The 25,678-nt window shown below is 37.2% G+C and overlaps 1 protein-coding gene across 1 annotated transcript; it reads left to right on the forward strand.

Annotated features, from left to right (window-relative positions):
* Positions 1-325: 325 nt before the first annotated feature.
* Positions 326-19,874, forward strand: LOC145775617 (myocardin-like). The gene is made up of 17 exons (XM_082586940.1): positions 326-368; positions 1,575-1,640; positions 2,777-2,908; positions 3,032-3,190; positions 3,568-3,734; positions 4,083-4,181; positions 8,025-8,138; positions 10,313-10,437; positions 10,957-10,996; positions 11,401-11,538; positions 11,847-11,914; positions 12,916-12,979; positions 13,100-13,492; positions 13,645-13,748; positions 14,072-14,141; positions 14,832-14,916; positions 15,262-19,874. Exons 1-17 carry the CDS (start codon positions 326-328, stop codon positions 16,218-16,220), a joined length of 2,826 nt encoding a protein of 941 aa, XP_082443066.1. The 3' UTR covers positions 16,221-19,874.
* The last annotated feature ends 5,804 nt before the right edge of the window (positions 19,875-25,678 follow it).

A 25,678-nucleotide genomic window follows, 5' to 3' on the forward strand; every position in this document is an offset into this window, starting at 1 on the left:
ATCGTAGCACTGGTTGGTTAAATTTTGCTTTCCCTGGCAATGCATCTTTCTGATAAGTAGTCGCAACCATCTGCCAATGGTATATTTCTTGCATTTTGTTGCCAACTAATGGGGTAATCTGCTTTTGTAAAACCATGCTTGCAAATTTTATAACATTTCTACAAGACAAAGCAGTAAAAGTCCAAAGTTTATGTTTTATTTTAAGGTATTCTTGTTTTAATTTTCTTGTTTTTTGTAATTTTTCTGCTTGTTTTCTCTCTGTTAGACTCACATATAGAAATCTGTTATAAGGAATGTGATATAATCTTCAGTTGCAATAGCCATAATGGAGGATGAATCACAAGAGGATTTTCTGTTTAAGAAAAATGGTTTGTTATGTATTATTTTTGCTGCTTAGGGTTCCACAATTTGTTGTTTGGTTGCAACTTCAATGGTTGCAATCACAATTGATGGTTTGTTGCAACTTCAGTTGTAAAAGTTGAACCCTTATCAAAATAATGCATGTATGGTAATAATAATGGTATAATTAGTTTATTATTTTTTTACATGCCTTTGTAGTACAGTACAATTCAATTAATTTACCACCTCAAAGGAATTAGACAAACTTCAGTAAACTAACAGATCATGCAAACAAGCCAAAGCTATAATAATTCTGTCGGCAACCAACAAAAATGTGACAAATAAGGCGAGCTGATGAATTCTACTGTACGGTACTTCGTTATGTTTTGAAATCAGTCCGTTTTTGTTTTTTTTATTGAAAAGTTGTGAAACCAAACAAACATAAAAGTTTGTTTGCCTAACAGCATGGATTTTATTTTGTATGATCTTTTGTTTGTCTTGCTTTTTTGATTTGTTTGTAGTTGATGATTTCATTTTTTAATTGTACAATTTTGATAAATGTGATTATAAACTGCAATTGAAATGCACAATGAGACTAATCTAGAATACAGTTTTTACAGTAGTTGGTTGTCCAAAAGGTAGGCTACTCAAAACAGCCAGACAAAATTGTTATTATTCATTTCAATTACCGGTAGTCTACATGTGAATTATGTAATGTTAGCAAGTGCAGCTTCACCAGCAGGAGAGTTTTAGTCATGTTCATATTCATTTCACATGCATCAGGTCAAGTGGAGAACGATACTTGATGTTTTACACGTAAGCAAGAGTATGATCAAGAAGTATATATATAATGTTAAGGTTGATCAGCAATTCAGCATCCTGTCCGCAAAGCATTGAAATTTTTTGTGATTTAGCATGACTGTGGCTGTGGAGACTTGGTCTTATCCCCAGGCCAAAATCTACTTGTCTGCTGTCTTGTAATCCGGCATTTAATAACTGATTTTAATAATACATTTTTTAAGTGAGACAATTTGAGCAATATCCCCATGATGACATATGCAGTAGATTTATGATCAGTTTAAATTCAGAATGAAATAAAAGAATATGTCATCAGTTTATGTTTGAAAAGAAAGCTTCTGCATTTTTCTTTGAAGGTTAGAAAATTTTGCATTGTGCTCAATCATTTTCATGCTCATAAAAGTATGCATTCAGTTCATTTTAATTTCCTTTTGCAGCTCTTGCTATGCGCTTACAGCAAAGGCGCCCACGTAAGGTTTTGGCAGAACAAGGCATTATACCTCGTAAGTTATTCCATATTTTTTGTTTTATGCATAATACTACACATGCATTTCAACAATGTAAAAGGCCACACAACAAAATATATGTATCAGGGGAATTAAATTTCAAGGACCAGTTTGTTGGTTAAAAATATGTCAAATCCACCCATAAACTTGTATTTTTCATATTGCAAGAGGTTTACATCAAGGATTTTGTGACAAATTTAACTTCAAGTGTTGATATTCCGGAATGGCCCGTTTCGGTGAGTCCGATTCGGTGAGTCCGATTCGGTGAGTCCGATCCCTTAACGGGGGATTTTTTCAATTTTTTTTTTAAATTATCGGGTACCGTAGCCTAATTATCATTGCCGTTTTAGGGTTAGGGTTAGAGGTTAGGAAGTCACCGAATCAGATTCACCGAATCGGACTCATCGAATCAGACTCATCGAATAGTAGCAGACCCTGATATTCACCATCAAGATCCATAATACCATCAAATAAAATTTTATTGCCCAGGATAAGTTAATGTATATATAGCTTATATCTGTGACTACCTGCTTTTTCTGACCACTGTTCAAATTGTAGATGTTTCTGCATAAATAACCGTGTTGTAAAAGCTTTTCGAACAAAAATTACATCATAACTAACATTTCTTCAAAATAGTGATTAGTTGATATATTTTGTGAACTTGTTTTTTACCCAAGTTATCGGATATCTTTTTGTCATTACCAGCATGTATGATTTGTTACTTTTATGTTTTTTTTTATTTATTTTTAAAACTTGGTTGCTGTTTTAATGACATGCTGAGACAATTCCATTTAGTTTTCATTATAAATATAATTTTATTTCTTTTTCCATTCATCAAGATAGAAAGAATCGCATATATAATACTGTATATTGCATTTTCAAGGCTGAGACTTTTAGTTAAAACAATACAGAACTTCACAAATATACCTGAATGTATTTATGTTTTGTTCACTTCTTGAATGATCTACTTTCTTTCTTTCTTAGCATCTTTTTTATCAAATTCATTTGGTATTGCAGTCAGTTAACATCAGCCTGGTGTGGTTGTTGGTCAGCTGATGCGTGTCATAATGTTATTTCTTTTGAATGCCATGTATTTGCTGGATTAGATATATAATCCTTAGTATTATTTTCAGCATTAGCAAGTCCTCGAACATATTTTCCTCAAGTTCAAAGATTAGAAAGAGCAAGAAAAGAAGACTACCTAAATCATGCCATGCAAATGCGACCCAATAGAGATATGCTTGTTCAACAACATATTTTAGAAGGTATATCTAACAGTATGAGCCATCTCGCAAAATCTTTTTGCACCGATTTTGGAATTTATGTGCGTTCTGGTGCATGCATAAAGGAATTACAGTATACTATATTTGTAATTGATTACTTTGCAGATACCAGTGCTTGCAATTCTATCATTTCTAATCAAAAGGACCTAACAAAGGCGCAGCTCGACAACTTGAATGATAAAATAGCTTTCCGGCCTGGTGTTATTGAACTTGTTGAACGCAATATTATACCAGCAACAGACGATGTACAAGAAGCTATCAAAGGTATGATTTAGTGGAATCGTTCAGATTGGATGGTAAAAAGATCGCTAGATCCCTATCATTGGCGAAAAATGCAAGTAGGCTATATAATCAACTGTGATCAGCTGAACCCTCTATCAAATACGTTTAGATCTCAATCATCAATCAATCCCATATCGATGAATTCATGAAAACGCGTTGACTTTTCAAGAAGATTCTAAAATCAATAATTGTTATCTAAAATTTGAAATATCGAAATAGTTTAAAATAAACACTTCATGATAACTTTGGTACAATACTTAAAATTGGTGTCACACTATGGCGTTCTTATCACAACCCCATGCAAGAAGCAAAATGCTTTGGCAATGATCACGTTAAAGCAGCAAGAAATATTTTTACAGGTGGCCACATCCAGTATAAAAAAATAGCTGATTATACTGACGAGGACAGCAGTGGTGACGCCTTGTCCCCCGAGCAGCAAGTTCCACTGCCTGCAAGTCCACCACTCTTCCAGCTAACCAATAGCAGTGTTTCTTCAGCAGCCACGCAATCATCATCAGCTTTCGCGGTAAACATTTATAGTAGTTTATTCATCTTGATTGTCAATTTCCTTCTTTCCAAAAGCATTTCCCAGCAAGCAAAACTTATGTTTTGTACATTGGCGCAACGTCTGCACAAGTTAATTCAGTGTAGTTGTTTTTTAACTCATCAAAACTTTTTGTTACCTCGTTTAGATTAAAATTTAAAAGTTGTTATGTCAATACGGTATTTCAATATTGCTGTAATATTACAATTGCTGGCGAAAATACAGTAGATAGGGTATCAATTGCTCGTCATGGTCTCCAGCTAAGACTTTCAGCTTCAAAATTTTAGTTGACAAATTAGGACTTTTTCACCATGTCATGTTGTTTTGCAGACGAAAAGCGATGCGTTCAACGCAGCCAAGTCGTCCATTGCCTCCTCTTTGTTTACACAGAGTGACACTCATCCTTATTTATCAAGACAGACGTCTAAGGTAGGCGCTGGTCGCTAATTAAAACTTTCACACTTCTATTTGTTTATTTAACTATATAGTCTGGGAGCCAAACGCCATTTTTTCCCTTAACCTTGCATAGCGGTATTAAGTTTTTTTTACAGTTGATTTTGGTAGCCAAGGGTCTCTATTTTCGGAAACTGCTTGATGACATGTTGTCACCTTTGGGCAATTTGAGAAATTCAAGATGGCGTCCAAGATGGCCGCCGTTACCTATAAATGACCATAACTCCCTATCCATTCACCTTAGGAAGGTGATTTTTGTCTCTATACCTAGGTTGTAGGGGTCAAGCTATCCATTAGAACTAATTATTATCTTAATATCGTATTACATAATGGTAATTTCCAAGATGGCGTCCAAGATGGCCGCCATTACCTATAAATGGCCATAACTCCCTATCCATTCATCTTAAGAAGGTGATTTTTGTCTCTATACTTAAATTGTAGGGGTCAAGCTATCCATTAGAACGAAGTATTATCTTAATATCGTATTACACATTGGTAATTAATTTTCAAGATGGCGTCCAAGATGGCCGCCATTATCTATAAATGACCATAACTTCCTATCCATTCACCTTAGGAAGGTGATTTTTGTCTATACCTAGGTTGTAGGGGTCAAGCTATCCATTAGATATCCAAGCTATCCATTGCTATCCATTGATCGTCATACTATATTATAGGCTACGGGCAGCAGGGCTTGATTAAGACTGACGGGGCCCCGAGGCACAGCTAAGTTTAGGGGCCCCTATTGGCAATCGCTTTCAATGCAGAGCAGGAGTGCTCAACTGTTACTGCAAAATCGTTACACGATTTGAAATTGTTACTCAAAAATAACAACTGTGGACACACTGGCACAACAACTTCACTACCTACGCATACGGTACTAATGTAAAAAAAATGGGGGCCCCTAAAACCAGGGGGCCTGAGGCCTGTGCCTCATGTGCATCATGGTTAATCGGGCCCTGACGGGCAGCACCTAAAAAGACAATAGTGAATTATTAGTGCCCGTCTACTACAATATGATATTTACATGGGATTTAGGCTACAGGGAGTTATGATATGCTGATTTATAGGTAATGGCGGCCATCTTGGACGCCATCTTGGAAATTACCATTATGTATGTAATACGATATTAAGATAATTCTTAGTTCTAATGGATAGCTTGACCCCTACAACCTAGGTATAGAGACAAAAATCACCTTCCTAAGGTGAATGGATAGGAAATTATGGTCTTTTATAGGTAATGGCGGCCATCTTGGAAATTAATTACCATTATGTAATACGATATTAAGATAATACTTTGTTCTATGGATAGCTTGACCCCTACAACTTAAGTATAGAGACAAAAATCACCTTCCTAAGGTGAATGAATAGGGAGTTATGGCCATTTTTTGGTAATGGCGGCCATCTTGGACGCCATCTTGAAAATTACCATTATGTAATACGATATTAAGATAATAATTAGTTCTAATGGATAGCTTGACCCCTACAACCTAGGTATAGAGACAAAAATCACTTTCCTAAGGTAAATGGATAGGGAGTTATGGTCATTTATAGGTAACGGCGGCCATCTTGGACGCCATCTTGAATTTCTCAAATTGCCCAAAGGTGACAACATGTCATCAAGCAGTTTCTGAAAGTAGAGACCCTTGGCTACCAAAATCAACAGTAAAAAAAACTTAATACAACAATACAGGGTCAACCATCCCCGCTCCCGGACTAATAATACCATGGTTAGACGAGAGATCGTTTTTTGTTTATGTTTACATTTTATTCCGTGATTATTACTTCTCAGTGCCATAAAATAACTGAAATTCAATATAAAGTCAAATCTGTTCAGATTAGATCTAGTTTGAATGATTAATTTGCTGCACTCGGTTATCCTGCTTTACGTAGGCCTACAATTTTTTGAGTTCATTTTTTATGAAAAAGAAAAATCAAATATTCTTTAACCCATGAACATGATGTACTTTCGAGTACCTTCATTTATTATTTGAATTTTTAATGCGTTTTACTGCTTCAAATAGCATGACCTAACACGTAAGTTGATGGACTTTTTTTTTTCTTTTTCTCGTTTCGTGTTGTTGTGGTAATGCGCTTCTGTAGTAGCTTTTGGATTTGTCTGGCTCTGGTGTAATTTGTTGCTAGTCTGTGTCTGTCGTTTCTTTCCACACAAATTATACAGTCGGATTTTGCGAGGTGTTTTTCACTGAAGAATTTCCCCAACGTACCACACGTTGGTAACAAAATCGAAATAGTGTAGTGGGATGTTTTCAATGAAATCTTTTATCCGGCAGCAAGATGTTGTAAAAGTAGAGTCGTTTTTTTTGCTTGAAGCAAATTTCCGAAAGTTGATGCACATTTTGTGTTCCTTCGTTTTCTTTTTCGTTTGTTGTACTGTTGTTACAACGGCAACAAAACTGTAACTATTTCAACAATTTGCCTCCTCAAGTTACCAATTTTTTTCTACAGTCCAGACTTGAGCGAGAAACAAGCAAAAGTAAAAACTTGACGTCGAATTCTTTTGGACTATTGAAGTTGGTTCGTCAGTAGATTATGCTGTTTTGACAACTGTTTTATCTGCTATGATCCTAAACTTCCAAGAAATAAGCGAATATCGATCGTTCTTTTCTGCCACTTTTGGAGTGATCAACATGTAGTGTCCACCAATAGCAAAATCCGTCTTTTTGTATTGGTTTAAAATCTGCAAACGTTAACTTGATGTAAAAAGGGCGGATTTTGCGAGCTGGGAAAGGATTGCAAAAGTGGTTCAATCTAGCTCGAGGCCCTAGTTTGTGGTTGTGATTGACGCATGGCTCTTTCCCATCTGACAAAAGCAGTTCAGAGTAGTGTGAGTACATTGAATGAACATCTGTGCACGTTTATATTACGATGGCTGTAAGATGGTATTTTTTGTAGCCTACTGGTTCAGCATTTTTACAAGGAAAGATGCTTGATATTTGATTCAACCATTAGTAGTATTAATTAGAAAACATAGTTTGATATGTAGGGTGTATGTTCTTGGGTCCTAACAAAATTGTTCCTTCTCGCATTGATTCAACGTCTGCACTATAGATAATCCACCAGTGTTAAAAGGACTAGTTTTTTAGAGTGTCATATTAACTTGGTTTCCCGGTAAATATAATCTCAACTACTACAATAGCTCAACTTAATGTTGAATGATGCAACCAAGGGCAGCCAGCACAAAGTTTTTTTTGGGGGGGAAGTATTTTTGCAAATGTGAGTGAGTTTGACAACAAGTCAGTAAAGACAAAGCACTCAGAGGGGGGCCTCCCTCTGAAAATGGTGAAAAAATATCTTGAATTTGTGCATTTTAGGAGTACTTTCTGCGTAACTTAATAGTAAAACTTTGTCAAATCATGCTGTAACATAGTGTGAAATTTTGATCAAAAATATTTTGGAGGAGAAATTGCCCCTCCCTGACTACGCCCCTGGGTGAAACTGTAAAGTCATTACTTGATTAACTAGATATATGCCATTACTTTTCACTCGAATTTGGAATATTTTTATCAAGGGTATGCAACGTGTTTGTTCTGGGTACTTATATTTTTCTCAGCTGTTATCCATAATTTTTGTTTCCTGCATGCATCAGAGTTGCTGTTTTTTTGTTGTTTTTTTCTTTAAACTATACGGTCACACGTGCATTTTTTACTTTCCAAACTTGTTTTGCATTTTAGGAAGAACTGAGCTGTGTTTGTTCATTTGCAAAATGTATATATAGTTTGATGGTCAACATAAAAACTCAGTTTTATGGTAAATTCTCTTTCTGTTTAGCATTTTCAATGAACCGTACTTATTTTACAGGGTTCAAATCCTAGTAAAGGTGGCATTATACCAAAAATCGTTAACGCAAGAAAGAAAAAGGATAAACCTAAAATCAAGAAGCTAAAGTATCACCAGTATGTTCCGGTTGACCAGGTTTGTGTTTTCGCCAACAAACAAGAATACTTCCAATCGACTTCCTGTGCTATGCAAAACTTCACAATTCACATACAAACTTATTTTGACATATGATAGAAAGTAGGATACAGCCAATACTTGTTACTGGTATGGTTCATGTCTCACTGTGCAATTGACATTCATTAAAACATGTTTCATAGTTTTTACGAGACAGATACGCCAACGAGCTGCAAACATAGCCTTGTTTAGTACATTCAGCAAACGGTTGTGTTGTGGCTTATGTATTTGGATGCATGCTTATATGCCACGCTTGGTTTGATCGATGGGCAATAATCATGCGGAGACAGCATGACTGGTACTGGCTAACGAAGTTCGGAAGCTTTCTATGTATATTTGTTGTGTACAGTTTTTTTTACACAGTCCTTTCATTGCGTAGGTGACTGCTGAAAACTATACAAAGTCACAGGCATACATTCGCATAGTCGTATTGTGCAAATAGTCAGTCATTTTATTCCACAAATAAAAGTTTTTACCTCATTTCAACATATAGCGACGGTGAAACGATGTAAAAATCACAACTTGCTGCGTAGGCGTATTTATGCAGCTCAATTAGATACTTTTCGTTTTTCAACCATTTACATGTTTTGATCTAATTTTGTGGGTTTCCTATCGCGTCTGTGTTATATTTCTTCTTTCATCATCGTTCTTGATTCCAAGCATTGTCTGCCTCTTGTATAAAAAGTTTCCAACATTCTCGGTTTTGCTGTGTGTATTAGGTGTGTGTTGGTTTCAGTAGGCTAATCTTTTTTGGCCTTGGGCACGTTTTCCTTCAATTTTGCCTGTAAGAGAGAGACGTTCTAGTTTTCCTTTTCGCAGCACGTGTCCTAGAAATTAAAGTTGTTTTTCTTTGATATTTTTCAGTAGATTCTTTGTTTGATTAACTTGATTTAAAACACTTTGGTTGCTTTTTCTGGCTGTTGCCATTTGAAAAAAAAATTTCAATAACAATTGATTAATTGAAGAAAACTCTTCATATCTATAAATTAATTAATTTTGGTAAGACAGAAAATGTTTAAAAGTTATGATGTTATTTCATATGGCAACACTGCATGAAAATATCTGTAATCACTAAGTGGTCATCTTCAAGAGGTATATTCGAGGGGTAAATGACGGTCCAGAAGCATAAATTTGGGCTTGTTGGAAATGTCATATCATTGTCTATATTTTCAGTCTATTAGAGCATGGCTTTCGCCAAAAACCCTTCTTAGTCCCCCCTCCTAATGGTACATGAATGTAGCATATGTGCGAAGTGCCATTCTTTTTAAGCAATGAGATTTGTACTCTGCTGAGATGAGAGTGCGGTACAAATATAATAGGAGGAAAACTGGCGTTTGGGAAGTTAATAGACGTGAATACGACTTTAGATGTTTCAAGTAGAGCGTATTTGAGGTCGTGCGAAAAGATAGGAGAATAAGGTCAAGAATGCAACGCTTTACGAAGTTCGTGGTCCAATGGAAGATATTGAACACCTTTCACTTCTATGCATTCTCGATTTACCGCAAGCGCATAAGTTGGAGGGTTTCGCTCCAGTCACCTCATCCACTAATCACTATCCTCCGCTTACCTTCTCTCCAACCCAAGATTGCACACAGCTCTCTAGTCTCTACAGCTTTAACCCAAGATTGCACACAGCTCTCTAGTCTTTACAGCCTTTTTCATCAGAATCTTGCTTTTTTTGATCTTTCACTCAGAAATTGCTTAATGTTTATTGTGGCCATATGCACAATTTACGCTTGCTATTACGCATGCTTTTCTAACTGCGCCAAAAACACATTCTGTAGCATTTTGAAAGTCTTAAATCAAAAGTGATCAGGAGTCAAGCTAATACCCAGTGATATGATGCGAGCGCTGTGTTAGTCGTAATTATGCATATTGCATATGCTTTTTTAGTCTGGCCGTACCGTACATTACACTTTCCACAAAGGAATGGCTCATGCGTAGGTTTAACAAGAACAAGAGAAAGGAGTTGTTTTTTGGGCTCCTGATTGGGTTCCTCTGACCAATAAAGAAAAAAATTGCTCCGTGTATGTCAACACTTGATCGAATTAGTCACCTAAACATGCGTGCAATGTGTTTTTGTACAATTGTAGTTAAATTCATTATATCAACTAAGTTTCCAACCTTATTTTTAGCAAGGCAAGTCGACTGAGAAGAACGCTCCTGCACCTAAAGATGACACTCCCTATGCGAGGCTGTTGGAGCAGCAACAACTTTATCTCCAGTTTCAAATCATGAACAATCAAGCCAACACCCAGGGGTAAGGAGTCCTTTGTATGCGGCAATATGGTAAAACACAACATTGGTATCGATGCCTTTTATTTTCGATTTTTCGGATTACGTATATAGTCATAATACTGTACATGCGTACAATAATGTACACAGGTTTTTTTTTAAGGTTTGGTTTGGGTGACCGCTAAGTAGTTTTAAGAGACCGCAAGTGTTTCATTTAAATACCAAAAAATAGCCATATTTGCTTAAGACATAGCGAGAAACAACCATTACTTTTCTACTGTAGTTGCAAGTCCAAATTTTGGGAAACCGCTGGAGAAATTTGGGGGACCGTTTCGGTCCCCCAAAACACCTTAAAAAAAACACTGAATGTACATACCACTTTACTTGTCATGCACAATTACACATCACTTAATTTTTTAATTCGGAACCGTATGATTGCTTGAATTTGTCACCCTTCCGTCAATCCAATCAAGCATTTATTTTGTACTCCGGGACAACAGTGTTTCTCTGATCTGTTTGTTTATAACGCTAATGCTTTTTGCAGGCGCACGGATACCCAGCAGCAACCAAGCTTTAGTCAACGGGTGAGATTTTTTTTATGATTATTACCTTTTTAAGCATTTTTTTTCTCATTCAAAACGTAGATTTTATGAGTGTTTTTGTGGATTTGATGCTGCAAAATCCACTTTGTAACCAATGTTTTATATCACTTCCACTTTTTTTACTTGTTGTTTTATTCAATAGGCCTATCCTATAAACTCTTTCTAATTGAAATGTACTGTTGCAGACCTGGTCTGTGAAGTGCTTTGAACCGTGCGAAAACAATCGAAAATAAAAACAAACAACCATAAATTGATATTTAGCAAATGCTTTTAAGCTTTGTGATTTTCAATAATTTTGTATAAACTGTTGTTAATAGACGACTTTCACTCCCAATCAAGTTTTAGGGGTTTCAATCAGTGAGTTTGCAAAATTACGTGTCTTGCAGCGTATGGTAACCTCGCCGCCTCCTCCCCCCTCGTCTGTAGATAAATCTCACAACCGGTCTTCTCCTCTGACTCAAAGTAAATTGGACGATATGAAAGTTGCTGAATTAAAAGAAGAACTCAAGTCAAGAGGAAAGAAGGTCGGCTTCTGATTTACAAACTGTTTAGGCTCAATTTCCCTTAAACTATATTTTTCTATTTGTCCATTTATCAAACACTCTTTTCAACCGTGATTAATTTTTATATAAAATTGCCATCATTGATCGTTAAATCATTTTTATATATTTTTTAAGATCTGGTTAATTGCGTTTACGTTTACCCAATGATGTGAATGGTTAGCTCTCTTGCTCAGAGAGAAGGTGTTTTTACGAGTGACTTTTGTGTTATCTTTATTTAACTCGTCGTAAACTAGTCTCAAGTAGAGATATAATTGAATTTCGCTGCTTAGGTGACGGGAACTAAAGAAGTTTTGGTGGAGAGATTGAAACCATTTTGCGTGCCGTCAGATGGCGCCTTGTAAGTGTCACTTTGTTGTTCATATATTTTGAAATTAACAAAATTGCAGATAGAACACTTTTTTTCTGAAAGGAAGATTATATTTTTGTGTGGACACAATCTTTTCTGGTCTGTGCCTGGTCAAATTTTAAATTTGCTCAAAAACAACCAACATACTTGACAAGTGACAACTCAGAGTGACAACTTTGAAATCTTAGAGCGTGACATATTGGCGTAGTCACTTTGGCGTATACAAGATCGGTGTTCTCATCTTTTGATCGTATCATATTAACGCAGCTTTCTCCTTGCCGATTGACATTCTAACAGTCATATAACCACAATAAACGTGTATTAGAGGACGTGTGGATAGTTGCGTCCGGTGGATCATTACCTTTCGGCTGTAGCGGTGCGAATTTGTTTGGCAGCGTTTAGTAATTGTATTTTGTATTATATACGGACTTCTCGTTTTCACATGTCTAGTTAGAAGAAAGGAAATTATACCAGATGAATTCTTTGCTGTGTTTGAATAGTCACATACTGATATGTTTGTGTGTGTGTATGTGAAAAGTGTGTGCTAATCTAATCTGAAACGTAAAAACTCTGCGACAACAATTTCGGAAATCACCGGAAAAACAATTCTTCGCTTCACGATTATTGTTTTTGACGATTGTAAGTACTTTGTGACAGCGTATTTTAGTGATGTAGCACAGCAGCCGAAGTATGGCTAACGTGACAAATTGAATTATGAGATAAAAACACAGTCATTTAGGCAATGTGTGCGATGAGAACAATAAATGAAAAAATTACTGCAACACTAAAACTGAGTAATTTATGATCTCAGTACAACATTTTAGCTGAATACACGACATGTGAAGTGCGCCATCAGAACAACGCTAGCATAACCAAAATATGTGAGGGATTAGCCGAATAAACGAGAGTTTTTTGTGCGCAATTTTTTTTTTTTGTTCAACCGTGATAATAAGCAACCACAGTTATTTTTTAACCGCAATCCAATTTTGCAGCATATCCAATATTGACGAAAACAACACAGAATTTTCAATGGGAGGTCCATCTATGCTGCCAGACGTAAGTTTATATATGCATTTGTCTTCAAACCCTTTTTAACATGTTCAGTTGTTCACCTAGTTGCGAACAATTCGGCTTCAATTGCTATCTAATCATTCATTTGACTGTCATTTTTGTCAGGGACGAATGCTGAACGATAGACACACCTTGCACCAGCAGACTTCACAGATGCTCAACATCTCCGGAAGTAATCCAGGTAGCAACAACGTTCAGAACGCTTTTCCCGGCTCCTCCAAGCTAGCTCGGATGCCAGTTCCAGAGAGACATGAAGTTGTCGTGAAGCAAGAAAAAGTGATGTTGCCAACATGGCATCACGCTGGTGAAGTCCACGGGATGCAACCCTCCATGGCCGCTAACCAACCCAGTCCTTTCGTGAATGAAGATCTCTCTAAAGACAAGTTGCTTGAAAAGCAACAGAAACAAATCCACGACTTGAAGCGAATGGTGGAACTGCATAGGTCTCAGCTGCAACATATGCACAATCACAAACCTGCAACACGGGAAACTGTCCAGGTACTTAAAATATTGTGTAGGTTTAAAACTGATTTCTAATAAGAAAAATTGCTAATTTCATCTTATTGTCTGTCGAATCTCATTGTCAACGTCAAAGTTTGTTTTTGATGCTCAAAGCGGCTTTTATTCATCCCGGTTGCATTTTTCACAAGGTGATGACAAAGCCGTTGGAGACCGCTCGTGTTTCTTCCACGCAGTTTCAGTTTCCTACTTCTTCCAACACAAGCCAACAGCAACCGCTCAGGCAGCCTCCAAGGTATGTACAGTGACATGCCATCTGCTGATACGTCATACCTGAATATTTTTTTTCGTATTATTAAACACAACATGATGTTATATGGTTACGTTACACATTATTATTAATTTTTGTAGGCTGTGAGTACACAGAATTTACAATTTTGAGACGAAACAGGCGGCCGAGAGAAAGGAGCTGGCCACTCTACTCTCCTTATTGTCGAAAGCTTAGTACAATGAGAACCTTATCTTCTCATCCCCCGATGTTTGGATCAAGTATGGGACTCACCTTTACTTTTTACAATAACTCGACCAAGATTAATTTCTTTCGTATCTTTTCTCCAGCAATCAAGTTCCTCCTGTTCCTGCTCCACGGAGACAAAACGCGCTGCCGAAGTACGAACAGGCATGCGAGGTTGGTAAAAGAAAAGTTTATTTTCTAATACTTGGCACTTTCGCTTACGAGCACACAGTTGCTCAACTGACACCACAGAACTCCATTTCATCACTTTCAAGTGTCGCAGATTCTACGTTTACTCGCCATAGATTCCATATGTTGAATTTCTACTTTTGGAGCTCACTTGTTGTCTCCATTTTGTTTGTCCGTCTCACCGACAGCTTAATCATACTTATGTGATGCTTAATTAGCTTAATTCATACTTATTCATACATACTTAATTAGCTTAATCATACTTATGTGATGTTCCCTCACGATCACAATAAGTTTTAGTCTGCACAATCATGATCGATTCATGGGGTGAATATTACAATTGATTTGGTTCTTTATTCTCGGACTTGGAAAGCTTCTTGACTCTATGGCAGTTTCGCATACTTGTAGACAATGTAGAGGCTTTGAACCACTTACTCAGGTCCAGTCACCTAGATTGTTTCGATAGTTGTTGCCGGGGAGTTCTTCTATCCACTAGGTGCCACTAAATGGAGAGCAGTCCTGAAATGCGTTGCTCAAGCGCACTCCCCGAGAGCTGAAGCAGTACCCATTGATCTTGAGTCAGGCGCTTAACCACTCAGCTAATAGAGCGGACCATGGCTTACTTTCCTACATACCTGTTCAAATTTAATTTAATCGTAATCTTGTTGATGGTAGATGATGAAGGAAGGTCAAGTCTCAAACCCACGCGGAAGCAACGCTGACATGGACGACTTGCTAGAATTCCTTTCAGACACTGGGGGTATAAAATTGCATATGTGTTTTACATCATACACGGCATTCTATGTATGTTCAATGGTTTTATCTGTGTCCAGCTTCCTGTAGATGTCCACATGCATGACACGGCATCCCAAAAGGTTCATTAATTGTAGATTAATGTGATAATAACTAATACGCTTTGTTAATTGTAAATCAATCAGTTCACGAATAGTGGTACAGGTATGTACTGTATATATTAAGTTTTGTAGGTATCCGACAGCAAGTTGGTGTAATCACCTACGTAAACGATTGAGTTCATGACAAAGTTTATAGCTTTGTTCATTTTCAAATCGTTTTGCGCATGTTTTTATTGTTGTGGTTTGTTCAGAGTTTTCTGCTACTGCTGGTCCTGTTGTGACTCGAGTGCCCCTCAACGACCGTGAATCTTACCATGGTATCAACAACAACAGAACGGTGAATCCACATCAAGATGCATATCCGCAACATCCGGATTACATTCCACAAGAACAGCCGCAACTTCGCAGAGAGCTCCATCAGAAACAAATGAACAGAAGATCACAAGAATTTCCCAACAGTGCACAACTTCCGGCGCAATATCAAGTCCAGCCAGGTCGAGTAGATCTTGCTCAGATGCTAGTGGACAGTGCTGGAGATGCATTGATGGATACGTCTAATTTTCCACCCGCTTCCAATCGCTACTCAAATCCCAATCTTGATCAACAAATTGGTGAATATTCTCGAGGCAGTGGAAGAAACAGCATCGACTCTGGAGTCATGTATTCCACTCCGCACTTCTCACCAATGGACACATCAAACATGGAATCCGAAAGCCTTCGTCTGTCCTCCTCCTCGATCGACAGTATTGAACCAACGTTAAACTCAGTTAGTCTTCCTCCTGCCACGCCACCAAGGATGAAACACCATCACAGCTCGCATCCCTATCGCCAACGTTCCTCCAACAGACCAATCCATCACAATCTCGTCAAGTCCGCATCACAGGAGCTTCTTTCAACGAATCAAAACCCCCCGGTTCACAACAACCCCATGAACAAAGAGTTAGGTTGGTTAGACCTGACCCTTGGATCAGCAGTGGGTGGCCCACCATCACCTGGCAACCCTTTTGATATCATGGGCCGAGACGGACGTCCACTCCACCATTACCAGCATAGCAATCCTGTTTCCATCCACGGCTCCCATGATAACGATCTTAACCTTTACTCCGGGGACTCATCTGGGAATCTCAATTTTTATCCAAATACTAACACTATGGACCCCCAGTCTTTCGACCCCTGGGGAGGCATCCTTAATCCTAACTTTAACTCTTAGTGAAAGAGCAACCACTCAGTTTCATTTGTTCGGTTGTTGATCATACAAGTATCTTATTGTCCAAAGTGAAAGACTTAACATTCTATTTGAAAGGATTTAATTCAAAAAACAAAATCACCTTCCAAAAACGTAATCATCCTTGTTGAAGAAAATTATTGCTTTATATTTTAAAAGGTCGCGTGTGTTTTCTTGATCTTTGACAGAAAACTGCAAAAAGTTGATTTACTGAAGTAGCTTTTTTGTTTACGAATGCAGATTTTTGATTCAACGTGTAAATATGCAAGGAATTAACACTCATTGAAAATGGAATGAGGCTGTTTACCGGGCATTTAGTTAAATAACATGATGCGTTCTACTGGTGCTAATTAAGCTAAGCTGTCACTAGATGTATAACGTGACAATCTGATTTTATTCCGACGTTTCGTCAATCAGACACGACTGACTTCGTCAGGGAACTAGACCAGGTAGTGACTCCCTGTCTAGCATGGTCGGAATAAAAGCAAATTGTCACCTTATACAATAATATACATCTTGTGATAGGTTAGCTTAATTTGCACCAATAAAACGCATCATGTTGTGTTAACATTCATTGTTAATGATGTTAACGTTGAGCATCATACAGTGTGTCATTCACTCAGTGCCCAGATTTGTTTTTGCAATGACTGGAAAAAATTGATTTAACGTTGCATGATTTTTTACGTTCACTTTACAATATATGAAAGTGATTACAAGATTTTGTTGCAAAACATTAATCGATAATATGTTTGTTTAATCCTTCGTTAGATGGATTTTCGAAAACCTTTTGACTTGAGAAAATGTTAACTTGTTCTGATAATTTTCGTTGTGATACGCAATGTAAGATAAAAACTTTATGAGCTAAGCAAAAATGCTTGCCAGTTTGTTGTGTGTTTTTCCCACCAGTTTCTTGCCCACAAATAAAGTTTTACGTCAATAGCAGTTGAAATGAAATCATACTTTGGATTACCTCCCATCATTACGCATTTAAAATACACAAGTTTCAATCAGTTCTTTCATCATCTCTGTGTTGCTTTTTCTGCTGAAACATTGTTTTTGGGCCGGCTTCTCTTCCCTGTGCCGGTGCCGCTTGTTTTTTATCAACTTGTCAAGTATTTCATTGTATTTCGCCGTGGTAGCAAAACTCGTCTTGTTTACGTAAAACCATGTAAAAAAGACGACTGCGATACAGCTTCCTATGTTCCATCATGGTTGTGTACTGACGACAACTAGTCGTTTTGTGTAAAAATAGTTGCCACTCCGCCTATATAAAAGTTTTAATGAAACACTTTTTTCTCGCCTCTGCAAGATCAATGATGACACATTTTATTATCTAGACAGCAAATTTATCTTTTTTTACATTGATTTAACGTGGAATCAACATAAAAAAGGTTGTATTGCTGTCTGGGAAGGAACGACAGTGCAATGTTTCTGGAGTTTCCAATTATAAAATCGGTTCTATGCGTGAAATTGCTTTAGACAAAGTCCCCGTTTTTTTTTCGTCCCTCTTCAATTTTCATTCTTGCACTTACTTCGTCTGTTTGAAAATGAATCAAGACGTTAAACCAACACCCGAAGAAAATATTTGCAAGGTTTGATACGGTATAGTGACGCAATGTGGCGGCAGTAGTTAGAGAACTTGTGATATGAACAAACCCTAAAAACAAATGTTGTTCACATTCCTTCAACAATGCAAGAAGAATAACTATTTTTTGCTCAAAAGAACTCAAGTATAATCTTAATTTAGAAGATCTGGCAAGACATAGTTTGTTAATTTAATTTCATGGTTTAACACAAATCCGTCCTTTTTGACAATGATTTGCTGATTGAGAATTATTGTCAGCAAATTTTATATTAGAAATATTTGGCATCATAGTTGATGGGAAACTAGTTTGTGAAATAACTCGTATATTTTAGCTTCTTCCTTTTTCTGCGGGGTCGATACGGCCACTTTCGACCTTTAACTCTCTTGGTCATGTGCCAGTTTGGGCAAATGTATTAGCACTTGGATAAAAAGCGTTTTTTTTTATACTACGTATTGCAAAACTATCTCGCACGATGCTGGTTCTATCCGAGGCAGCAAGAATCTTCAAAACAAGCAAAAGTTTGTCTTCCTGCTTTATGAGTTGTTCGTGGATGAAGTTTTTATTTTTGGACATTTTCATTATCTCGCTTTTCCAGCAGTTTTACCGCAATATTTCCGTGTTTTATTAATCTTCAGTTTTAATTATTTTCTTCTTTAATGGAAATATCTTTCATAGGAAGTTATAGTCTGTTTCTATATTTTCGACACAGAGTTTTAGCAACCATCTCGTGATGCCTTTACCGATTTGTGAGATAAGACTTCGTAATATTCTATGGTCCTATTTATATTGCTTCAACAACCGCAGACGTAAAATGCACTGATTTGGTTGACTGGAACCATCACAGCTTCTGCAAAAAAACGCATTTTGTGGCCAGCAACAAGGTTCTGATTGAGTTTGTAAAAGTGAAGATTGAATGACTTTGAATGCATTCGCCAAAGCTGTTTTTTTTGTGTTAGACGAAAGTCTTAAATCGTGAAACGCTCTCAAGCATCTTTATTGGACATTTCTCAAAGATATTTGTAGTCGTCCACACATTGAATAAACATTAAACAACTAACCACGTACAATGATTTTTTTTAATTTTTTCAGCATGCGATCGTTTAGAACTGATATTGCTTGAATTTCATGTCTATTGTTGGCACAGTGCATACACAAAGAGAAATAACGCCTAAATTGTGAAGGATATATTTTTATTTATATTGCTGTTCGCTTACATCTTTCGTGGATTTGAAAAGATTCATACTTAGACTGGAAGCTTGAGTTGGAGCGAAACCGTAATAATTATGCTTTCAAGCTTCGGTAACTAGCAACAGACCCGAGACTTATAGTTTTTTTGTGCATTTGATTACTTTTCAAGTCTTGCTTAACTGCGCATACGAGCACTTGAAACCATCACCGCTAGGTCTTGCCATTCGAAAAGATCCACCGACTCTCGCCAACAATCAATTATCGTTCCTGGTGAACTCCGTTTTAATGATGGTATTATTTGGTTGTGAGGAGTGTCTGAATTCATTTTTAAAATTTGTGTTGACCTGTTTATTCTAACGCCCGTTTCTGTGATCGCAATATCGTGCTTGTTCCAGTGACTGCAATATTCGTTGTATGAGCCATTTCATCATTCTTGCAATCGATTGTGGCTGTGGGGCCAGTCTCTGCTTATCGTTATTTACTGCTGACCTCTAAAGGTGGAGTTATTTTCTTACTTGTCACGACCGCAAATGCGATAAACTGTGAGAAAAAATGCTTTCCACTCACCCCACAGCCACTGCTGAACATCCCAGTGTTCATCTTTTAGCGTTTTACCAACAAGTGCACATTTGAGGTTGATATTGTAAACTCAACCCCTTGTAGCCTGCAGGGCGTTTAAGAAGTGCCTTTTGTTGAGTAAAAACTTTTCGCGCTGTTCACTGAGAGTTGGTTCAGGTGTAACGTCAAGGTTGAAACGTCAACAAACATACTGGGTTTTAGGTAAAAAAGGCTTCACTTTTTTGTAGTAAATTTGTATTTCTTTGAAAAACACCGTCACGCTCTAAGAATAACACGTAAAAATGATTGCTTGGCAAAGTCGTTATTGGTTGCACAGCACGTTAAGAACATACACTTGACCTTGTTCAGGGTGCATAGATTAATGACATTGCAGCCAACAAAACCATCGCTTTCACATTGACTCAACATTTGCAGATGTTGAATCTATGTAAAAAGAACTGATTTTATGGCTGGGGTGCCCCATACACGGACATTGTGAGCTGGTTTCACCATGATCAGCAATGAATAGGTCAGAGTTCGTTTAAAGCTAACATCAAAGTGATAGAAATTTGATTACATGAAGGCTGTTAGGTAAGGCTTTATAGAACAGGTTATGTGTCGATATTGGCAACTGCAAACACAAATCTCTCAAGTCGTCAAGTGATATGAAGTACAGGCGTTGCTTTGTCACCAGAAAAGGTTTAAAACTGCGGCCGTTATTTTACACAGCTTCTTCATTTGGCACAGCACATTGTTTCACAGATCACAGAACCGTAGGCGTACTAGTAATTTGCACAAATCGCTGCAACAGATGAGGTTTAATAACTAATCAGAAGATAAGATTTAAATCAGCTGATTGCAGTCATGTGACTCACGTACGTTAGAAAGTAAATTAAGTGAACGTTTCGCCGTGGCCAGGCCTGGCAGTTTGAGAGTGATGACGTGGGTTCGATTTCCATTCCTGCTACAATTTTTTTCTTTTGTAATTACGAAACAAAGCAAGAATCAACTCTCCTGCTGAGTCCCAAAAGGGTGACAATAGCTGTAGCCAGCTGGCTCATAAGGAAAATTGTCCAATGTTATAGTATTTTCCAGTCATAACACCCCATTTGCTGCAGCGACCTACAGATTGCAAATACCCGAACCGTAGCTACATTTAAGTAAAGTCAATCAATGACAAAATTTACAACACAAAGTTTGGTAGTTTTATGATAAGGCCACCTTCAGCACTTTATTGACATGGAAATTGAGACTATTTACAATGACAAGTGACTTGTGGTTAGCAATTTTAGAATTTCTTTGAAATTTTTCAGTCATAATCTTCATCTGATGAAGGCTTTCTTACAAAAGGCATCTGACCTTTTAGTTTAGGAGGGATGATCTTTGTTAGTTTCTTGGGATGCTGTGATGACAACGTACATGAATAGGACTTGTCTTGCTCAGTGAAAGATCTATCGGAGTGTTCTTCCAGTTCAGGCGTTATTACTGAAACATCCACTTTGCCATTTGGAGAAACGCTAAAATTTGTCTGCGCTTCTTTTTTATGCACTCTTGATATTGTTGGTGCATCTGGCAGGGTGACAGGATCAGTATATTGATGCAAATATCCTTTACCAGCTGGATCTTGGAAATGAAGATGCTGTGGAATCAAATGACTTGGGCTGCCGAACATTGGCTTGTTGACGACAGGCAAACTTCCGATTGGGTTACTGTCGCTATTCAGCTGACTTGCTTTTTGATGCCGCACTTGTTGCATGTGCTGCTGAAGAAGCAATTTTCTTTCTTCTAGCTTAGCAGAGTTGTCAGAACAGTAAGACCTCATCTCTGCCATGTTACGAAAAGTCATCATATCTTCTGCACCAGTTCGGATACTTGAACCAAACATGCCGGACAGCGACATCAGTGGAAGCTATAAATACATTAAAGAAAATGTTAACTTATCGCTGAGCATAGGCTACAGGCTTGCATCAAAATATAAACACTACTCAACTACAACTCAGCACCCAACCATCAAACTAGTAGCTTTCATGCCACGAACATGTGGTATCCTCCTAATTATTTGACTTGTACGGTTAGATGCACCAAGAAGAGATCTTTAAGCGGCTTATAAAGCTAATCATCTGATCAATTAATCGTGAATAATTTTGCATAAATTTTGTCTGTGGCTCGGCAATCGTCCATTCTGATCAGTAAGTTACAGTTGATGCATCAGGTAAAAATATTCCGTGGATTAAGCTGCCTAATCGACCGATTTGTATTATATTTGTGATTATAATATATTAAACTTTGTAAGAATTATTATAACAAGACAATCTTTCATTGCTTTATGTTCGAAATATTAATGTAAAGTGTCAACTGTTTCAGCTCACCACTAAACGTAATCTTTAACTGCTTGTCAAACTTAAATTCTAATTATTTATTTATGAAGTGGAGTAAGACGGACTTGCCCTGCATATCTTAAATGTCGGTGGTATATAGGTTACTAGCTAGTGCATGAGCAATGAGCTTTATTCCACAAACAAAATTTATCTTAACTAAAAACTTGATTTGTGGTTCAAAGCTTGAAAAGGGAGGGAGTTTTTCTTTACTTGAGGCTGCAGTGAGTTACTTTTCGTCTGACTCTATCCGGGATCGTGTCGTTAGAATCATTTAATCCAACCCAAATGTAGTGAGGTATTTAAAGGAACCAGAATGAAGTGTGTTATAAGACTAGTGTAGATTATTTTCTTGTGCCTCCCAGAAAGAATTTGTTTCTGCCCTAAAACTCCTTCGTTAGACGAAAATTACTCCACTTTTGATAAGCCAAGTGTTTTCTCTTTATTCTTCTGTTTGATTCCCTCTATCTACAAATAACCTACCTCGCCACAGTTAGGTTGACTTCATTCTAACGACAAGCTTCTACAGAAAGTCAGACAAAAAGTACTCCAGCTTCCACCCACCAGAAACTTTCTTTGCCAGCCCATAACTTTAGTTTTTCCCCCAAAACATATGTTTTAATACTATTACAACGTTTTTATACCATCATAACTCATGTTAACGTTTGTCAAACTTTCTTTCTAGCTACGTCACTGGTAGAGCATTTTCTACCAGATGCCTGTTTCCTCCGAAAATGTTAATTTCTGCTGAAAAAACAGTTTTCAGCATCATACAGCATAGCCTAATTCAACGTTTACAGACTTTATAGTGAAGAGTGATCATACCTGTTGTTGTGCTGACTGAGATCTGTCGCTTGAAAATTTTCTTATTCTCTCGTCCTGAAAATTTTGTTCAGAAAGAGCGTTTTTAATCCGTCTGTAAAAGATTTAAATGGTTGTTAAAATTCATAGGTGACTAGGTAGTAGGTATACTTAAAGCTATAGCCTACACCTGGACTGCCTAATCATGAGTTTTATGTGAGTTTAGCAATGCCTATATGTTACCGCATATTAATACTGTAGTTTGTTCTCGTTTGGGCTGGAATTCGCTTAATTGTTTTCAAAAGTTTACTGTAGGAGGGTATTGTGCTTTTAAAAGTTTATCTCGAACAAACCAAATTGTGCACTTTTCTTCGGTTTACTAAAGTGACCGAAATGTCTGTTGAATTATTGAAGTCGTAGTAAACCGAATATTGAACTGAGATCTTTTGAAAAGACAAATTTTAACATAACTCAGAGGCCATGATGTTACTTTACTTTAACTATCTCATCACTCACCGAGTTTCTTGCAATTTCTCCAATTGCTGCAAACGCTCATCAGCTTTTTGAAATGCCACATCCAACACTTCATCCTGACGGATGCAAATATGTTATGATTTCTATTAATTAAAGAGCTTTTCTTGTTGGATTACTGAATTAAATCAAGAATTTAACCACAGGTTCTTTGTTAAATGCACTAATGTTAAAAAAAAATCGTCTGAGGTTGCAAACACATTTCCTTTCCTGATTGAGGTGTAACACGTACAAAAGCTGGAACATTCTTCTTGAAGCTAAACCACCACTGTTCAGTTGGCTAGTGCATGGACTTCTAAATAGTAGCATCTGGACTGGAAACTCAGTGGGCAACAGTAGGCCAAACAGTTGGTACAACAGTTGGCCAACAGTGGGCCAACAGGGTTAGTTACTTGGCTGTTGGACCACTGTTGGCCAACTGTTGTACCAACTGTTTGGCCTACTGTTGCCCACTGAGTTTTCAGTCCAGATGCTACTATTTAGAAGTCCATGGTTAGTGCGTGCCTTTGTGTACAAAGAAGCTTCAAGATTGAGCGCCGCTGCGTGTAGCCTACGGGTGTACGCTTGAGCAAAGCATTCTAAGGACTGCTCTCCATTCAGCAGCACCTAATGAATGGAATATTTCCCAAGCAACAACACTTCAACAATCGTAAACTTCACTCTGCCCATCTCGGTAACCGGCCTTGCGACAAAAGCCTCTACAAGTGTGCGAAACTACCAGAAATAACCAATAGAATAACCAATGAATAACCAATAGAATAACCAAACTACCAGGAATAACCAATAGAATTACCAGGAATAACCAATCAAGGCTTTGTCAGTCCGAGGATAAAGATTCAAAACAAAACCAAAACCAATAATAACTTTTCAGAATTTTCATCTTGAAAGCCTATGCAATATGCATATACCAAAAGAATGTAGTCTGCGAGATCATGCATAATTAAAAAGTCGATTAATGCTACAAATGCCGAAAGTGTGCTTACTTTTGGACACCAACAAGGACGTTCGTCGATGGGAAGCTTTTTCATTTCGCAAACTCTTCTTTTAATTCTTCGGCATAAATTATCTCCTTGCTTGGAAATAGTAAGAAAAGCCCACTTGTAACACGTTGGCAGCGTTATCGCATAAATATCTCTAGCTTCCGATGACCACTCGTCGTACTGGAAATAAAAAGATTTGCTAGTGTTAAATTGGTGTAGGTGCCTATAAATTAGTTTTTATCAATTTTCCAACATTTATTCTTAAGCTGAGCTAAACATTAATTTTGTGGTGTAAATAGCGGCAGAAACGCTAAGATAAAAAAAAAATCTTAAAGTTTTTATTTGCAGTATAGCTGATCTAAAAGTCACTTTTAAGAAGCAATTTGTCCAAGTTGTTGAACCAACAAAGGCTAAGGCGGAATAAAAATATGTAGTTTAGGATATGACGAATAGTAAGAGGAGTAGGGGCTGAAGTGGGAAATAAAATGGGGGCAGATGGAGCAAAAGATTCTGCAAAAACTGAGAAATCGTTGTTTTTTGGTGCACCTACAGAAGATCAGCTTTTCTGCTTAATGAAACAAAAGCTGCTTACTTCACATTACGGCTATGACAGTTGCAGTATTAACCCATTCATCTGAAAACCTTGTTTGGTATTTTTAAATATAGTTTCGGGAGAGAGTTTGTTTTCTTGTACCAAAGACAGGCAAGACACAATATTACAACAGGGTTGAGCATTATAACAATATTTTTTACATATTTACAAATAATTTTAACAGTCGAACGTTTTCGATTTAATTCAGATTCCTGATGAAGGCTTAAGTTAAGCCGAAAATTTATAAATCTAGTAGCGGATCTGGAAATATAGGTTAGGCTACATACAAAAGCAAACAAAATTTATGTATTGTGAAGGTTTTTGGCGAAAACAAGCGCCCAACGTCCGTCCTCTGCCGTAAGATAGAAAAGAATTGTAGAGCTAGCGAGCGGCCTATCTTGTTGGAATGTTGGATTATAATGCGGTTTCACGACAATCACAATTTCTTACTTTTGAAGTCTTGTTCATTTCTATGAATTCAGGAAATATAGTTTTAACATGATGCAGATGTTTCCAATGCGATCTGTGAGCTGAATTATGAGTTTGCTTGTCGTCCTCACAAAGTTTACTGCAAAAAATCAACAAAAAAGGATAATAAATTCGTTCAAAACCTACCAATAATATTCCTGCAAAAACTTGGGCATCATAAATTACTGTGCTCAAAGCGTAGTTCCTTTTTTATATGTTGTTAGCTAAATTGTTATCTAAACAGAAAACAATCTTTAAAAATAACAGACCACTGAGCTACAAAATGCTTTCATTATTAACGAAAAAGTGCCAGCTTTAATTGAACCATGATCAAACCATTAAAAAAGCCGATAAAAGATGTAAT

Source organism: Aplidium turbinatum, chromosome 8 (assembly GCF_918807975.1).
Source record: "Aplidium turbinatum chromosome 8, kaAplTurb1.1, whole genome shotgun sequence".
Lineage (NCBI taxonomy): Eukaryota > Metazoa > Chordata > Ascidiacea > Aplousobranchia > Polyclinidae > Aplidium > Aplidium turbinatum.

What these genes read in the sequence shown, in the direction of transcription:
- LOC145775617 (XM_082586940.1), top strand. Translation starts at nt 326, where the DNA reads ATGGAGGATGAATCACAAGAGGATTTTCTGTTTAAGAAAAATG. An exon ending in TTTTCTGTTTAAGAAAAATG is followed by an intron (nt 369 to 1,574) that starts GTTTGTTATGTA and finishes TTCCTTTTGCAG; the next exon opens with CTCTTGCTATGCGCTTACAG. An exon ending in AGTATGTTCCGGTTGACCAG is followed by an intron (nt 8,139 to 10,312) that starts GTTTGTGTTTTC and finishes CCTTATTTTTAG; the next exon opens with CAAGGCAAGTCGACTGAGAA.